This window comes from Eutrigla gurnardus, assembly GCF_963514095.1.
Source record: "Eutrigla gurnardus genome assembly, chromosome: 17".
Lineage (NCBI taxonomy): Eukaryota > Metazoa > Chordata > Actinopteri > Perciformes > Triglidae > Eutrigla > Eutrigla gurnardus.
The window spans coordinates 8,195,307-8,212,977 of record NC_139928.1 but is presented as its reverse complement, the minus strand read 5'-3'; the positions used below and the strand labels follow the sequence as shown (position 1 = coordinate 8,212,977).

General features: G+C 41.8%; 3 protein-coding genes across 3 annotated transcripts; all 3 read left to right on the top strand.

The window, feature by feature from the left end:
* Positions 1 to 2,433: 2,433 nt before the first annotated feature.
* Positions 2,434 to 4,673, top strand: gjb9b (gap junction protein beta 9b; the record flags this gene model as incomplete). Its single annotated transcript, XM_084032267.1, has 2 exons — positions 2,434 to 2,823; positions 3,137 to 4,673. 2 exons carry the CDS (start codon positions 2,434 to 2,436, stop codon positions 3,563 to 3,565), a joined length of 819 nt encoding a protein of 272 aa, XP_083888393.1. The 3' UTR covers positions 3,566 to 4,673.
* Positions 4,674 to 5,015: 342 nt separating this feature from the next.
* Positions 5,016 to 10,456, top strand: pef1 (penta-EF-hand domain containing 1). The gene is made up of 5 exons (XM_084032523.1): positions 5,016 to 5,141; positions 6,205 to 6,451; positions 7,937 to 8,092; positions 8,487 to 8,630; positions 8,823 to 10,456. The coding sequence occupies exons 1-5, from the start codon at positions 5,121 to 5,123 to the stop codon at positions 9,050 to 9,052; spliced, it is 798 nt and encodes a 265-aa protein (XP_083888649.1). The 5' UTR covers positions 5,016 to 5,120; the 3' UTR covers positions 9,053 to 10,456.
* Positions 10,457 to 13,020: 2,564 nt separating this feature from the next.
* Positions 13,021 to 15,100, top strand: smim12 (small integral membrane protein 12). Its single transcript, XM_084032025.1, has 2 exons — positions 13,021 to 13,064; positions 14,080 to 15,100. Exon 2 carries the CDS (start codon positions 14,093 to 14,095, stop codon positions 14,363 to 14,365), a length of 273 nt encoding a protein of 90 aa, XP_083888151.1. The 5' UTR covers positions 13,021 to 13,064; positions 14,080 to 14,092; the 3' UTR covers positions 14,366 to 15,100.
* Positions 15,101 to 17,671: the final 2,571 nt, after the last annotated feature.

The window sequence follows — 17,671 nt, the reverse complement described above, 5'->3', positions numbered from 1 at the left end:
AGCGCATTTGTATAAAGACTGCGAATCAAACAGGAAAAGAAAGAAAAGCAGAGCAGAGAAGGGTTCACACGGAAAACGTTGACCCCACCTTGTTAGCCAAAAGCATTGACTCAAAGGCAATGTACACTTGGCCTACAGAGAAGTATTTGCAACTAGCTCAACCTGTAGAACAAGTGACAGTTGGGGATTTCTCACTGTGGAGGAGGTGCTATGGGACCGAGATAAGCTGGAGGCATGGAGATCTGCACTGAGGATCAAGAGAAACACGTGTAAAGGGGTGTTTTCTTTCAACTCACCCAGCCTCCAACACCCCACCTGTTTGTCTGATGCCGAGGATATGTATTGTCGCCCGCCCCCATGGGAATCACAATTCTCTTCCACACTTAATAAAGCCCCGACGGCTGTATTTACATAGCCATGAGTAGCAATATTGGAATCAAATGCATCGCAAAACCTGAGGTTTTCTCAGCTGAGAAAGCATGATGCGTCTCGTCTGTCACAACAAAGAGAAAGACAAACACACGGCAAAGAGATAGACGAGGGCGGCTGCCGTCGGCACGGAAGGCAACACTGCAATCTAGAGCAAATAGGAAAACAAATTGTGGTCCAGCTTTGCCATCTCCCTGAGACAAGAGTTACTGTTGTCTGTGAGGTTTTTTTTCTCCCCATATCCAGGCTGAATGTCACCTCAAAGTTTGTGTGCATTTTGTGCAAAACTGGGGGAAAACTCGCACTGATGAATCGCATGTTCTATATGTTTCGGATGATTCATACCACTTGTTGTATTCTCCACTTAGAAGGAGAGCTAACATCAGCGGTGATGGAGAGTGTCTGTCTTTCAGTTGTCTAGTCTTGTGATTGTGAAGGCATTCATTGAGTCATGTCTTGTCTTTCTTTTTTTTTTTTACTATGTAATTTAATAGTCAGGAATTCTGCATGAGAGAAAAAAATAGCAACTGATTTGACAGCTCAATATGTCTACGGAGATGCTCAAATGCCGAAGGACAGTGTTTCTGAATTCAAACGCTCTGGATTAGATGAGACGGAATTGAAATGGAACAGTGGACAGCGAGGTGTCCGACTTGTTCCGGGTGCACGGTGTAAATGTGTGGGAGAAGCCTTTTTTTTTTTTCAGTTGCTGAAAAGAAAACCCTTGAGAAACCATAGCGGACCCTCCTTATGTTTACAATGAAATATGCAATTCAAAGATGGTTGCAGCCCTCGTTCAACAAGGAGTCTTTTTAAAACACTGACATGGATGCACACACCTTTATGCAAATAGAAATTCAATTACACACCGCCCAACCCCAGACACACACACAGAGAGAGAGAGAGAGAGAGAGAGAGAGAAAGAAAGAAATGGGAAGAGAACGCATATTCAAGCAAACACACCAACTGTGCAGGTGACCCATAACAGCTCCAACGTAAAAGCCTGCACACATGCTGATACTTTAACTAAAATTCCCTCTCTGTCTGAGCACAGGTCCCGTGGTACCATCAAGCCGTGCTTAACGTTCACAAACTAAACACTACCCCTCAACAGTCCTTTGAAGAAGCAAGACCGCAATAGGCACTTGGGGTTATAGAGCTGACTGCAGATTGGCAGCGCCTAACAGAGTATCGGTTTGTCTTTTCAGCAAAGGGAGGCTCCGGTGATGACTCACTCAGTGATGTGTAATGAGTCAGTGCTGAACAGGCAGCTCTGAGTAAATACGGATCAGCTGTGACTGGGAAAAGGATGTGTGGTGGTTTTTATTTGTTGCCCCACAAGGGATCGTCATTTCAAAATTGCTTTTTTAGTTGTTGTTTGGTTTGTGAATGTTTCCTCAGCTTCTTCGTGCTGAGGAATGACACAATAGAAAGTTGTAATAATATAATAAAAGCTTTTTACATGCAGTGTGAAAAAACACACAATATCTCCAATCTGAGAAAATAACCCTGATGATGTCATAGTGGTGTCATCAGGGTTACAGTATGTTTGCTTGGATTTGTACGGATCCATAGTCTGTATTACTAGTTGGCAGTTTGAAAGATGTGGGCGTTAAGCAGGCAGGGAAAAGAAAAGACATCATCAGGTTGCATTATGGTAAATGTAGGATCCAGGAAGTTTGTGTCTTATATCTCAGCTGCTGCATGCACCCTTCTTTTTAAGTTGTGCTCAAGTCCTCCAACTTTAGAAAGGTGCAATAATAAATCCCTGGAGTATCCAGTATCCAACCTTGCTACAGTGCTTGCTTTATAAAAAGAAGAATGTGAAGTGCCCTTTATTTACTAAATGTGAGGGGTTTTTGAGTGCTGATCCTTTCCCTAATCGATTTAATCTTTCTTCCATTACTCAGATCATTAAGAACCTCATCCCACCTGGTCTCCTGAGGAGCTCTTCTATCTCCCTCATCCTCCTCTCTCCCCTCCTCCACCTCCAAGGCAGCAGTCATGAACTGGTCTGCATTGGAGTCCCTCCTCAGTGGGGTCAACAAGTACTCCACCGTGTTCGGCCGCGTCTGGCTCTCCATGGTCTTCGTCTTCCGGGTGATGGTGTTCGTGGTGGCGGCCCAGCGAGTGTGGGGCGACGAGAGCAAGGACTTCGTCTGCAACACGGCCCAGCCGGGCTGCAACAACGTGTGCTACGACTACATCTTCCCCATCTCCCACATCCGCCTGTGGGCCCTGCAGCTCATCTTCGTCACCTGCCCGTCGCTGATGGTGGTGGGGCACGTCAAGTATCGCGAGAAGAAGGACTTGCAGTACACCACCTCCCACAAGGGCGCCCATCTGTATGCCAACCCGGGGAAGAAGCGTGGCGGGCTGTGGTGGACGTACCTGGTAAGAATGGAGGACGTGAACGTTTACCTTTGGTTATTTGAAAGCTTTGTTACGCCTGTGGCCCAATCAGAAACTCCCTCCAAGCTAGACTGCAGCTGTATGATTTATGAGCTTGCAATGGATGAAATGGTTTAATATTTTATTATAGATCCTTAAGTCAATTGTCTTCATCCACTTATTGTTAACGTCAGACCAGTGGTGACTGAAAAAAAATCACATTGACGGTTGGCAGGCAAATGGACTGTTGCCTCAATAATTTAAAACTTCCTGTAAATGGTCTCTCCCAGTTTAACCCTCATTTATTTTTTCATAGGTGAGTCTGATTTTCAAGGCAGGCTTTGACGCTGGCTTCCTCTACATCCTATACCACATCTACGAAGGCTACGACATGCCCCGCCTGTCCAAGTGCGCCCTGGCGCCGTGCCCCAACATAGTGGACTGCTACATATCACGTCCCACGGAGAAGAAGATCTTCACCATCTTCATGGTGGTCTCCTCTGCTCTCTGCATCTTAATGTGTATCTGTGAGATGACTTACCTCATCTGCAAACGCATACAGAAGCTCATTAACAGGAAGAACGAGACAGAAAGGAGACTTTTCGCTGAGAATCATGAGATGACGCCCCTGGCGGCACCCAGGTCAGACTTCATGTCCAAAAAATCCATCAGAGTGGATCCTACGGCCTCTATCCAAAATCTCAGTAACAGCAAGGCTGAAGGGCGGCCGTCTAAGAAAAAGTGATGTACAATACGGCAGTGGCCGTTTTGAAAAACTGTACTGAAGGTGCCGCTGCGAGCAAATGCATTCATCAGACTCTATAGAGAACTGCTCCACAACACCAAAGAGATATCAATCCAGGGATTTCTGAGGCAGAGTTTTGTGAATATTATCATGTTTGCAGGACCACACACCTTATGCATGCATATTAGCCCCTCAAAAAGGGGGATTACAGTGGAAGTTTAAGGGTTTCGAATATTTAATGAAATTTAATGTGTTTGTGTGCATGCGTGCACGCAGGCGTGTGTGTGAAAAAGAGAGAGTGTGATGTGCTTGTCTGTATTTCTGTTTTTTATTATGTATAATTGGCTAGAGGTACAGTAAGTTTAAGCTCTTATATCAGGTACTTTTGTAAATAAAAGAATAAAATGTTGTTGAACCTAAGTGATGCAAATAATAAAGTGAACCTTTTCCTTGAGCAAACACACACACACACACACACAAACACAGACACACACACACACACTGCCCCGTAATGGATGAAACAAGATAAAGACAGTACTTTATATGTGATGCAGTAATCGGCTGAAATCACTGAGAGTGTTTTTGTTCTCAGGCTACAAAACAAAGAAAATGTTCTTTAATGTTAAAGAGGGACTTTGATCCCTTTTTATAAATGTATTATGATATTAAATCAGAAGTGCTTAATAAAAGGTATGAACACATGCATACTGCTAAAAAAGTATGCAAAAATGTTTTAATCCTACAAATTGGTTATTTAAAAAAAGATTTAAAAAGATAATATTTAATATATTTTGTATTTATTTTTTTGTGATGTATAAAGTTATTTCACTGTTAAAATATTTCTCTGTGTGTGACCTTTTTCTATTTGTAAAACCTTTTTTTAATTATATAATATATATATATCACATACTTATGCGCACATAATAGTAGCCTATGTGTTAACTTACATAATTTTGTTCAGCTTTGTAGTCCTTGTGTTTGCTAGATTTCTAGTTTCCTTTGAATGTTTTTTCTTGAAACTGTGAGTTTCTACAACTGAGAGCAACCAAAGTAAATCCTTGTATGTGTTGTTTGCATACTTGGCCAATAAAAGCGATTCATATTCTGATTTAAATCTAAGTTAAGGGCTTGTGTCTGACTGAAAATATATGGTATGGGAAAGGACAGGAGCCAGTCAAATAAAACAACAGTTATGCATTGAGATAGTTTCCCAGTAAGATCACTGTATTGTAAATTAGACTATAGAGATTAAAACGAATCCCTAATCAATTATAAAGTCAAAACTAAAATAGACTACCAGAACTCCCAGTATCTGCTACAATGACACAGTGAATGACTAACTCACTAAGTATTGGGCTGTAGTCATAAGAGTGAAGGCAATTATGTGTTCCGTCGTCATCACTTTTCCGTTCTACTGTCCAATCAGGAGCAGGGGACGCGGGTGCGGCTGTGACGGACCCGGAAATGCACCAATAGCTGCCTCCTCAGAGCTGAACCGACTGTGCTGTATCCGCCTATGAGGCTGCCGTGTTGAAGGAAGCAAAGTCTGCTAAACATGAGTTTCCACTACGGTCAGGTAACGTAAATTCTGCTTTTTGTGCTCGGTCTGTAGCATTTACAATAACGCGTTAACATTGTTAGATAACTGTAGTGTGTGTTTTATTACCGCTATGTAGCGTAACTAATGGTTTGTGACAGTGAAAGACAAGTAACGTCTACGTTAGCCATTCATGTGTGTGTGTGCTATCTTAAACAATGTAAACTGTTGCTACTTGATAACATCCATTAGCTTATGTTGTAGGCTGTTTACATGGATTTAGTTCGCGCTAACATTGCTGGAGTGATAGTTAAACTATATGTAAGTTAGCTGTTACTTATACGCGTTTTTATCTGAGGCAGTTTTGATTACTTATTGTTCATGTATGTAATTGTTCTCTTTCTGAGCAAAATGTGTAATTACGCAGAAGTTACGATCCCTCACTGTAAAGATTGTATTTTTTAGTATGCCAAATGATATTACTACTATATATATTTACATGAGTAAAGTACAGAAGTAGTCTATAATTAGCAACATGTTAAAAAAAGTAAGAGTGCTGGGAATGGCCCCTTCTGAGTCTAATATCAGGTTTGTATATTAAACTGTTGGATTATTATTAGTGATGCATTCAACTGTAAGCAGCATTGAAACTTTTAATTGTGGTAATTTTTCCTACTTTGTACTCCAGGTACAATATACAAGTAGTTTATAACAGGAAAAAGTTGTAAAAATAATATTTCCCTACGTATCCAATCCAATCCACTTTATTTATATAGCACGATTTTAAGGTTTCAAAGTGCTGCACAACAACATAAAACACAATAAATAGATAACACAATAGAAACACAATTAAATGATGAAGTACATAATAGAAAGATAAAAGTAATAAAATACATAAAATGCATTGCCCGCACAAGATACAAACACATATGCATATATACACATAAAATCATAAAACCAACACCCTGCATGGTGTCAGAAGCCAAAGAAAAGAGGTGAGTTTTAAGAAGAGTTTTAAAATGCGATGGTGAGGATGCCTGTCTAATGTGTTGCATCTTTATTCCTTGTACTTATTGAACGGTGACATTGTCTATTGCTGTAGGGCTATCCAGTAGGCGGCATCCCACCACCAGGTGCTCAGTACGGGCGAGGCGCTGGTCAATATAGGCCCGCCCCCTCAGCTCCATATGGGGGTGCAGCACATCAATCAGGAAGTCCATATGCTGCCTATGGAGCCCCAGGTCACGGAGGGCAGTATGGGCATGCACATGGGGCTGCCCCAGCCGGGCATTATGGGGTTTACGGGGGACAGCCCCATGGAGGACATTATGGACACCATGCTCCTGCAGGTAACTTTTAGCTGAGACTTGAGCTGCTTCCTCCGGCGGGCGGCGCCACTGCTTGTGGAAGTTGAACGGGCATATTCCGAACGCGAGGAAACTGCAGATAGGCTCTCGTTCCCATTCTTCATCGCTTCTCTCTCATTTTCTCTCTGCCTCACTCTCTGGTGGGATGATGGATAGAAAATGACTTACGTTCCCAGACAGTCATGTAGAAACAGGGTTCAGCTTGTGCCCCTCAGCAGGATTACACGGCAGGAGTGATGACTCCGGTAATACTGAGTGAGGGATAAACAGAGCAAGAGACAGATGGGTGAAGTGTGTGTTTGTGTGTGTTTGTGTGTGTTTGTGTGTGTGTGATTATTTCCTGCAGCAGCTAAACCTAAGTCAGAACCTGAGAGCCTATGTTGCTACTCGCCACAGGGACAGAATCCATCAGGGACTGGCCTGAAGTGTCACCTGTCCCTCTCTCCCCATTCATTTTTCTGACAATCAGCCCTCCCTCCACTCCTCCCCTTGTCTCACACCATATTTTCTAACACCCCCTTTCCCTTATTCCATGTATTCAGGTAAGGACCTCTTGTTCCGACACTATCTCACTCTTACTGAGATGACTTTTCTTCAACCTTTGACCCAGAAGCTACCTTTTTTTCCCCACAACCTGTGCTTTATGAAACACTTGAGCATGTGTAACTAAGGTTGGTGAGGTATTCTTTCGGAGAATGCACTGAGAAACCAGTTTGGTTTTGATTCATTATTTTAGAATTTAGCTCTTTTTCTTTTACTGGAAGATTATACAGTGTTTTTGATTATTATGCATTGGGTAGTGGAGTAATTAGACATTTTCTGTAACCCACACATTCCATCTGCAAATATGTCAAAACTGTATCTACTAACTCCATATCAAATGTACTTTATTGTCGCAATTATATTTGGTATATTATTTCTATATTAAGTAGATTCAATGTTATAGTCAATATATGCTATGATGTTTACCAAATCCCTTAGCACCAAAGCTAAAGAGACTGAGGCAAGCACAGATGTATTATTTTTTATGATCAAATTTCTGCTTGACAGAGACGACGCGGTTTCAACTGTCAGACAGTAGAAGCAGTTTTCTTAATCTTTTAGTAAATAAAAAATTGTTTTTCATCGGAACGACGAAGCCGCTGCATTTCCAAGAATATTTTTCTTAGTTATTTTACCCCCTTCCAAGCATGCACACACACACACACACACACACACACACACACACACACACTCACATCTGTTAGTCCTCAAAGCCTGAGAGTTTCAGTGAAATAATAACTGGTAAAAAAAAAACTATAATCATGGGAAATAATAAAGAGAATAAATCTAGTTGGCTCACACATTGAAGAAGAGGAAAACAGTGATTTAAGCAAGAACTCCTCATGATGGGCATCTTCAAAGTCATTCTGAGCCACACTGCCTTCTTCACCACTCTATTACTCCTCCAATGTTTCCTCTCTGTAGGTAATATCCCTCCTGGTGTTAACCCAGAGGCTTACCAGTGGTTCCACACTGTTGACACGGACCGCAGTGGCTTTATCAACCTGAAGGAGCTGAAGCAGGCACTTGTCAACTCCAACTGGTCTGCTTTTAATGATGAAACCTGCCTCATGATGCTCAGTAAGTCCAGTTGTATCCAGAGTGTGAGGTAGCTCTGTGTTGATGATTTGCTCATATATAATTTGATAGTGTTTTTTGAGGCCAATCTTCCAAATCAATACCTCTTATGTTTCTTAAAGGAGAAAGTCTGAAAACAACTGAGTCATGTGTATATTTGTACTGGTTAGTTGGGCTGGTATATCAACATTCCATGTGGTTGACAGACAGTGACTAATGTTTTCCATTGTCACCATTAGAACTGTTTGACTCCTTTGTGCTGCTTTTAAATAATATAAGGAGAATGATGGACGAAGGGCTCGCTCGAAATCTGCAGTGCAGTGTTTTCGAAACAACATGGGAAACACTGCCTGAGTCTTGTTTGGCTGAATGTGTTGTGCTTTGTATTTCCTGTTAGACATGTTTGACAAGACGCGGTCAGGTCGAATGGACATTTTTGGCTTCTCAGCACTGTGGGAATTCATGCAGCGGTGGAGAGCGCTCTTTCAGCAATACGACAGAGACCGCTCAGGCGCCATCACTGGCACAGAGTTACACCAAGGTATCCTCATTTCTGTGTGTTCAAGATGCTACAGTTAAGTGGGATATGGGATTGTTTTGTTACCAAACATTGAACAAGATCGGGATAATTTGGGGTTTCAGTCCCACACCAGAAAACCCAGGACTTTCAGCAGAGAACTAAAATTAACTCCTATTTTGTTTCTTTCTCCTTCACCCCTCCATCCGTCCCCAGCCCTCGCTCAGATGGGCTACAACCTCAGTCCGCAGTTTTCTGAGACGTTGGTGCAGCGCTTCTCTGTGCGAGGCGGGCGACCTGGCATCCAGCTAGACCGTTTCATCCACGTGTGCACCCAGCTCCAGAGCATGACGCAGGTCTTCAGGGAGAGAGACACTACCATGGCGGGCAACATCCGCCTTAACTATGAGGATTTCCTCTCTGGGGCCGTCACCAGGCTCATGTAAGCCTCGTTCCACCGGCAGTCCATCTGCACCGTGGATTCATAGTATCATTCCATGTTCAGGTCATTTTTTGTTTGTTTTCAATGCTCTACCATAAGTGCCTCCACCTGTTGGGATGTACAGTATACAGTACATCAGCCAGAACACATTATTCCATGGCTTCCTTGGGTTTGCATTTGAATTAAGTGCAGTGGCTATTATTGAAAGGTAGCTAAAGCCTTTATCGGATGGCTTAACTTTCAGCAGGTGATCGTGAAAGCTGACTGATTCTATAGAGCCCCAGTCATTATCTTACAGTATAACTGAGATACAAGACAGCACCTGTTTACACTTGTTTAATTCAATGAATATTGACCCGACAACCATCTGGCATGTGATGACATATCAGTCCGGCTTAATCAGTGTAAAGACATTACTAGGAGAGGTGACATAAAGTAAGTGAAAGAAGAGAGTAGAGTAGAAACCCTGCATTTGACTGCATGATAATATTAATGCTCAACAGCAAATACATACTCTGTCAATTTGCTCACATGCAGCCTTTAAAGTCGAGCTGAAAATAAAATTGCCCTTTTAACTCTTTTAGATCCCATCACGGTCATGTTTTGCACCAATTTAACAATGAAATGTACAAATAAAAATCTATTTATTTGTATTTTTATATAAAAATCCAATATTTTTTTCTAAATATGACACTGATGATGCATACATCAGTAAATATCAAGCAATTTCAAAACAACATCAATGTGGTACTTTACAGAGATGGAGAAGGTCGTGAGCTTACCTTTTTGAACTATCAAATCAAATCCCTCCCATCTTTATGTCCCGCCTGCTGATCCTTTTCCTCTCAGTATGGAAGGGAGATACACTTGAATTGCATTTCAGCTCGACTTTAATATGTTCCTGTGTCATTAAACGGCTGGCCTTTTAAAACGTACGTAAAGCCGAGAATATTCAGCATCTCCAGAGGGTATTCCCACGCAATAATTGTACCTTGTATTGAACATTGCTTTGTATTGTAATGTGTGTAATTAATCCAAATAGGGCCACATTTTCGGATATCAGAATGAATCTCCTCTCATATTTAGTTGGGTGTTGCTGTTAAAGCTCCATAACTAAGTGATTAGAAAAGAACAACAATCATTATGTTTTCTACATTGCACTTCTGTGAGCCCGTATCAGCCATAAGTAAAAAATAAATGTCTGTGGCCAAAAGATAAGTGACCAAAAAGGCGATAAAAATGGATGCCTATAATGTTTGCCACTTTCCCGTCAATGAAATTGGATCCCCAGTGGTTGTGTGGCCATTACTTTAACAGATATAACACTCCACTGAGGTATATGTTCTGAAATCAGTAAACATGCCAAAATGGTTCTTGATGCCAAAAACAAATAAATGCTAAAATCACATTTTGATGTATTATTGACCGACAACCATTGGCACTGATGACAAGAAATCTGTCCTTACTCTTCTAAGCACCTGCATACTGTCGCGTTTTATCTCCATCTGAAGGGTAAGTATCGTGTCAATGCAGCAGTAACCGCTTTACTGTCATGATGACAAATTTGGCACATTTCTATGAGCTTGGTTGATGGGGTTTTTTCTACAAAGAGACAATAGAATGCTGGAATGTAAATCACTTAAGAATGTATATGTTTATGTCAGCAACAGTAGTTTCTTTAGTGGATGGTATTTTCTATAACAGCGGGCTAGTTTAAACCCAAACTCTACTCATGACCTTTGCCCTCAAATTGTCACAAATCAGAGACTTGTTTCTCCCGTGTCGGGCAGATTGGCTGCACAAAAGAGCCTCTGTCTTCCCCTTCCACAGCTAGTGCTTCTCTCCCTCACCATCTGCTCCTCTGCTTGATCACAGTCTGTGTCAAAGAGTCCCCCTGCTTCTTCTCGTCTCTCTCCAGATCAGAGGCAATCCATCAAACTCTCTTGCGTATCGTTTTTTGGTCGTATCTCAAACCCGTCTGTACCTTACCCCACACTCTCCATCTTAATCTGAAGCTAAGTTCAGCCGTCCCAAGTCCTTAAGCACACTTTGTGTCACATTCTCCTTGCCATCTGACACATCACCCGAACACAGATGCGATTTAGTGTGTGGACCACTTTGAAAACATTGAGTTAGGGGACTTAGAAGTGTGGCCAAAGGTACACCATGCTTGAAGGTTTCAGCCCGTAGAGAGCGATGCGGCAGCCTTTTTCCAGGTTGATGTGGTCACGCAGTGATTTAACCTGAGTCCCGGTCGTCATTTCCTGTGTAATGAGGGAATTTCCCACCGCTGACCATGCCTGACATCTGGAATTACCTTGGGCCAATAGAACAGGGCTGTGGGGCTTCAGTTAGTCAGGATGCCACGCTCCACTGTCAGCCCAAGTTTGTGATTTGGATTGATAAGATGGTTGTATTTTTACATCAAACTCTTGGCTAGTGCCGCTCTAAATCTCATTTACTAATAAGCAGGAGCTGATGAAACAATCCTGGCACTGATCAGGTTGCTGGTAAAGCAGAACTGGCACTAGTAGTGTTGTTTTCCCGCAGGGGATGGGCACATTTCACTTTGAGATAGGACTGATCAAATGCCAGTTTTGGCATCGACAAGATGGGCAGCATAGAGTGAGGGAGAATCATTTTGAAGCATGAAGTATAATCACCCACACAGAATCGTGCTAATCACAATCATTTCAGCAGTCCTTTGAAGTAAAGATAACATAAAACATTTGGCTGTAGCACAGTTTTTTTTTAAAACTTCCTGCCTCTGCACAAATGACTAATGAGTGGGAACTGGTCATCACTCCACGACAGGCTGCATTCCAATACCTATTGATCAGCCCTGTGCCTTGCACACAATATGCTGAAATATCAGTGTCATCAATCATACGGAGCCCTGCAAAGAACATTTACCGATTCACTACCCAGAAACTACAGTCACATATTTTCTCCCCCTATAGTCAATGCCACATTTTATGGCTTCCCGTCGGGTGGCTGAAACTTGTCTGTCTCTGTATCCCTCATAAGCACTGAAAGTAGACAAAAGCAAAACTTCTAAATCGGTTTGTGTCTTCATACAGTCGTCCATGCCTCTGCATGTGTCTGTTTTTTTTCTCTCCAAATGGTGCTTTTGAACTACAAGAGCTATCTTGACACTTGAGAGGATTTTCATCAGGAGGGGTAGGTCATGCCTTGGTGGCATATGACACAATACTGGTGACAGATCTGTCAGTCTTTCATGAGTATTCCTCAAGAGGAGGATTTTCTGCAAGAATGCCATTGATGTTCGAACACCGAAAAAGATGGTATCTTTTTATGGCTTCCAGGAAGGGATACATGTATGCTATATAAGAGCACAGCTCCCTGAGACTGTATAGTCACACGCGTTTGAGGTTATTGATTATCAAACATTTACAGCTTAAAGTCAAATTTATTCATATAGCACAGTATCAACACTGTTGTAATTCAGCGTGCTTTAAAATAAAATGAAATAAAATAAATAAAATGTAAACAAAAGAGATAAAATAAAACTAATAATTGTAATAACAAATTAAAGCTTAATGACACATAGGAATAAAATGGTGGGGAAATTGTTGTTTCTGCTGTCAAAAAATTGCACAAGCAAATAAATTACTTGAAAAGATCACTAGTTTGATTTTCAGTTGCAGTGAGAGCGCATTTTGATGCATTTTATATCAGTGTATATAAAGTGTAGCCTATACTGAAGTGCTGTACAATGTATTGGTACCAGCCACTGGTAGTACTAGTTACAGTAGCAGATATTCTTGATTCCGGTTCTGTGTCCTCAAAAGAAACAAAACATCCAAATACATTGACAGCTCTTATCTCGACGTAGTGTGCTATATTTACCACTAAGCGGCGCTAAAACACAGAGAAAACGCAGGTACTCTTCTAAGTTGCAGCAAAGCGAGATTCGTCAGCCAATGAAATTCAACCAGGAAGACGGTCACACGGAAATTACGTGTTTCCGCTGCTCCAACGTGCCAGCGGTAAAGGTGAGTGAAGACTAATGAAACGGACCAATGTCATGATAAATAAAATAGTGCAGAGATAAACACAACGCGGACTTGTTCATGTAAATACAGCGGTTGTAGGTTTAGCTTCAGTAGGTCCGTTGTGATTAATAACGTGACGTGTTAAGTCTTCATAACGAAGCCGGTTACAGTTTTGTATAATGACATTCACGCATTGTGTTATGTAATTCAATATTTAGCGATAGTCGTGACGACATAAATATGAAACAAATATTTCATATATTCAGGTGCTCTTTCACAGGTTCGTTCGAGCTCTATTTCGGTCATGTTTATAGTTGACCGGCTCCACGCCAAACTCCATAACACATTTTGAACGTTCAATTTTACTTTCTTATAAACCAATCTTACGGCGTCGGACATGAATAAACCCTCGTTCCGAATCGAGGAGACACGCTTTTCATTTCGGCAAGAAAATAACACACGAGCTAACACTGTTGTGTAAGTTGAAGGTGTAAACGTGTAGCTACCATATGTTGACGCTAATGTTAAGGTTGCTAGCTACATTAGCGTTGGTATTAACTGGTAAACGTTGTGTTTGCGTTGCTAATAACGTCCCGGTGTTTCTGCGTTTTATTTCATCATTCCGTCGTAAACGTTTGGACCTTTTTGCTGTGTGTTGTTGGTTGAGAAGGACAGACAGGTCTGCGTGTCTGGTGTCTGTCTGACTTCCTCCTTGTGAGCTTGTTGACGTTTGCATGAATAGCTTTCACATATCAAACATGTAAGCTATGTTTTGTAACTTTAGAGTCAATTTCAGACACAGTTCTGACATTTCTAAAGGCTAGTTTTGATGTTATCAATGAAAATGCACTTTAGATGTTCTCCCTCATGGTTTGAAACCAAGTAAAATGGTGAAAAGTATTCACTTTAATGTTGGTAGCCCCCTTACTACAACACTAATAAACCGTTAATATAAGCTGAAACACTCAACACAACTTGTCGCTAACTTGCTTATTCTCCCCCCTCCCTGGAGCAGCTGGAGTGCAATCATGTGGCCTCTAGTTTGGACAGCAGTACGGACCTACGCCCCTTATGTCACCTTCCCCGTGGCCTTCGTGGTGGGAGCGGTGGGCTACCACCTGGAGTGGTTTATCAGGGGCACCCCTAAACCTCGGGAGCAGAAGGCCATCCTGGAGCTGAGGGAGGAGAGGAAGCTGCAGGAGCAAGAGGGCATGGACAGCACCCAGGTGCTCAGCCTGAAGGAGAAACTGGAGTTCACGCCGAGAGCGGCTCTGAACAGGAACCGGCCTGAGAAGAGCTAACCCGTGTTGGTGTTAGAGACTTGCGGCTACCCTTTCTCAGCTGGAGGAGAGTGCTCTTGTCACAAAGGGGTTGAGTCAGAGGGAAAAACCACCCATTCTTTCCATTTAGTCCAGCCACACATCCTCACTTGAAAAAACAAATAGGTCTTTTATTGAGTCAAATATAGCAGATATGTGCTGTATGTGATTCTTTGACCTTCCCCTTGATGTTGCACATGTCTGTTCATGCATTGATCAATAGCTTAAATAAGAAACATGATCAAAACATCTGGCATATGAACTGATGGCAGGATTTGCTGGGAATAGGTCATTGTGTCTTTCATGTGTATCTAGTTGTTAGGATAAATGTTGCGTCTCTACTGTTAAATCACACACACATCTGATTCAAGAGATGACAAAGATGCAAATCGTTTTCATGTTCTGAGCCCGTCAGAAAGTGTTGCCTCCTTTTAATCATATCTGTATGTTGAGACTGATTGTGAACATAAAAGCGAAGGAAGAGAAGCGAGACGGGTCTTTGTTGTAGTTCTTTTTATCTCCTGTAACCTTTGATGGTATGTGACAAAATCTGCCAACAGTGTTGGAGGTATTTCAGGATGTTTAACCTGCTTCTAGTCCTATTGTCTGGAACATCTGCATGATACTTTCATTTTAGAAAGTCTGGATGGTTTGCACGTCCAAAATGGTGACCATGTGTGTTATGAACAAATATTATTAAAGAAAACATGTTTGAATATTTAACATCTTCTGTCAATAATTGTTTTAGATAAGGGTTTTATCGCCAGTTCCTGCGACTGATTTTTTTATAAGTAAGAAGTAAGAAAACAACAATGCAGTTTGAGGTTATTCCCACTTGTGTGCCAGCATGCATTGTTTCACGTTCAGGTCCGAACAGATATCTGATAACGATACTGCTGCCAAGGACAGAAAGTAACATCAAAGACAAAGGAAGGAAGTAATGACTCTGCTCATTTAGCTTTAAGGAGGAAATTATTTTCGAGGGAACGCCGGAGACAAAGCAATGTTAGATGAGGAAACCTCCAACCCGTTAACCTTTCAGAGGCCCACTTGTGGACAATGCTGTGTTCTGCCTCTGGTATCATAGGAAACGATCCATACAAAATGTCTGGATTTTTCTCAAATATATATCTGCAGCTATTGTCTGAGCAACAAGTCCTTAATTAAGCCCAAACCTCCAAAAAAGCAGTTTTGTGTACAGCTAGTTCATAATTAAGTTTTTTAGGTCATCTTCACATTCACAAATTATCCTATTTTTCCCTATAAAGTCTTGCACTATGACAAATTGAAAAAGGCACTCTTAAAAAAATAAAATTAATCAGTTTCTTGCAGATTGAAACACGACTATGATGGGGATTTAACATGTGACATGGCAAGTGTTTGAAATAATAGAATTTTACATAGGATTAGGTTTCATAAAAAGGTCAAATATTTAACTAAAAATGTTCACAAAACATGATCCTTCACTAGGAAACTGATAACTATTTGTATAATACCAGAAATAAAACACTGTTTCTGTGTTCCAAATTGCATGGTTTTCATACACTTTAGCTGCCTTTACAATGTGTATACTGTTGCATGCAGAATGAATCAATTGGGACATACTACTTTGTCACCACATTGAACTTTGACCTCTCATATCCGCTGCACAGGGAGGATATTGGGTCAGAATAGCTTGCTTGCACTGCAAAATGTGACATCCTGGTATTTTTGGCACACTGCATTTGAAATACTATGTATTTGGACATACTGTTACGTCCCGATATGGAACCAGGAGTGCTGATGTGAGTGGGCAGAAGGATGGATGGGAGACGATCGTTGAGTAAATTATCCGTACAATTTTAACAGAAGGAACAAAAGGAACAATGCAGGTCACCAAACGGAAAGCGTGCTCGCCACACACACGGGCAGAGGCCGATCTACAACGACGAAGACAACACAGTCAGAATACTGACAAAACCAAAGTCCAAATCACAAAGCCAAAGTGTGCTGTAAGCACCTTCCTTTTGAGGAAAAAGGAGTAAACCCTACAACAAGTTTGATGAACGTCACACCACACGGTCTGCCGGCATAAGACACAGAATGAGATGAGAAAGGGACGACACGGTGGGTTCCTGCATGCCTTTAATCCAGGAGGTGATTGAGCACTGTGCACACTCAAATCAGCCACACCTGCAGAGTGAGAGGGTAGAAGTATGGGTATTACAACTCACAGCTATGTATCTGTCAATCTATAGCCCCAAATGCATGCTGGGAGGTTACTTTTCTTACTAACCTCATGTACGTACGGCACACAGCCAATCATCTGGGTGCCGATCACTGCGATGTTACTTTACTCATTGCTAAAGAGCTACATGCACTATAGTAGATTTTGTGAAAACATTCCTTTTGACACAGGCATCAGAATAACATGGGGCTAAACATCACCGTGCCCTTTTAAGGGCAGCTTTCATCTCTTCATCCCACAAGCCATCCAACAATGTCACAGATGTTTAAAGTAGTCCAGCAAAAACAATGATTCACTTTCATACCCTGGTGACTTTTTCCTGTGTGATGATTAAAAATGCGCTACGCTTATTTGGAATAAAAGAGTGCTGGCAAAATACATAGGAAGTCTCAACAAGAGCACTTCAGCAATGTCGCCTGTACCCGCCTTGACCTTTGATCTCCCTGTGTAGGCGGAAAGTTTCCACATGTTCAATCAAGGCAATCTTCATTATCCGCGTTATTAAAAACATGAGGAGTAATGTGGTCAGGGAACAAAGACTTTAATAAGAATCCACCAGCGATGGAGAGAAAAGAGTTACTGGTGTCGTAAACCGCTACGAAATGAGAAAAAGTTTATGAAGCTTTTTAAATCCGACACGTGATAACTCACACACACTTACAGAACTCTGATAGTTATTTTGTTGACACTTTGACTCCAGTCTCCAGTTTCCTGCATTAAGTAATGAAACCATAGGTCCATCTCTCTGCGCCCCAGGAACTCTCTTAATGATGATAACCTTTCCAGTGTGCCAGGATAAGTTCCGCTACGTGACCCTGCCAGCTAGTGAAATGGGGAAACGATTATGAGGATTTACATTGGCATCGGAGTGGTGAACGCTACGCTATCGGCACTCATCGGCTCGTACTCCCCTCTAAGTTTGCTATCAGTGGAACGGCCCAGTCCACCACTGTGACCCCACTCGCGCATGTTTGGAGAAGCAATTACTTCAAGCTGGTGGAAGTTTCCATTTGGAAGCGGAGAGGTGGAGCTGCAGCTCCATTCTGCTGAGAGAGTTAATA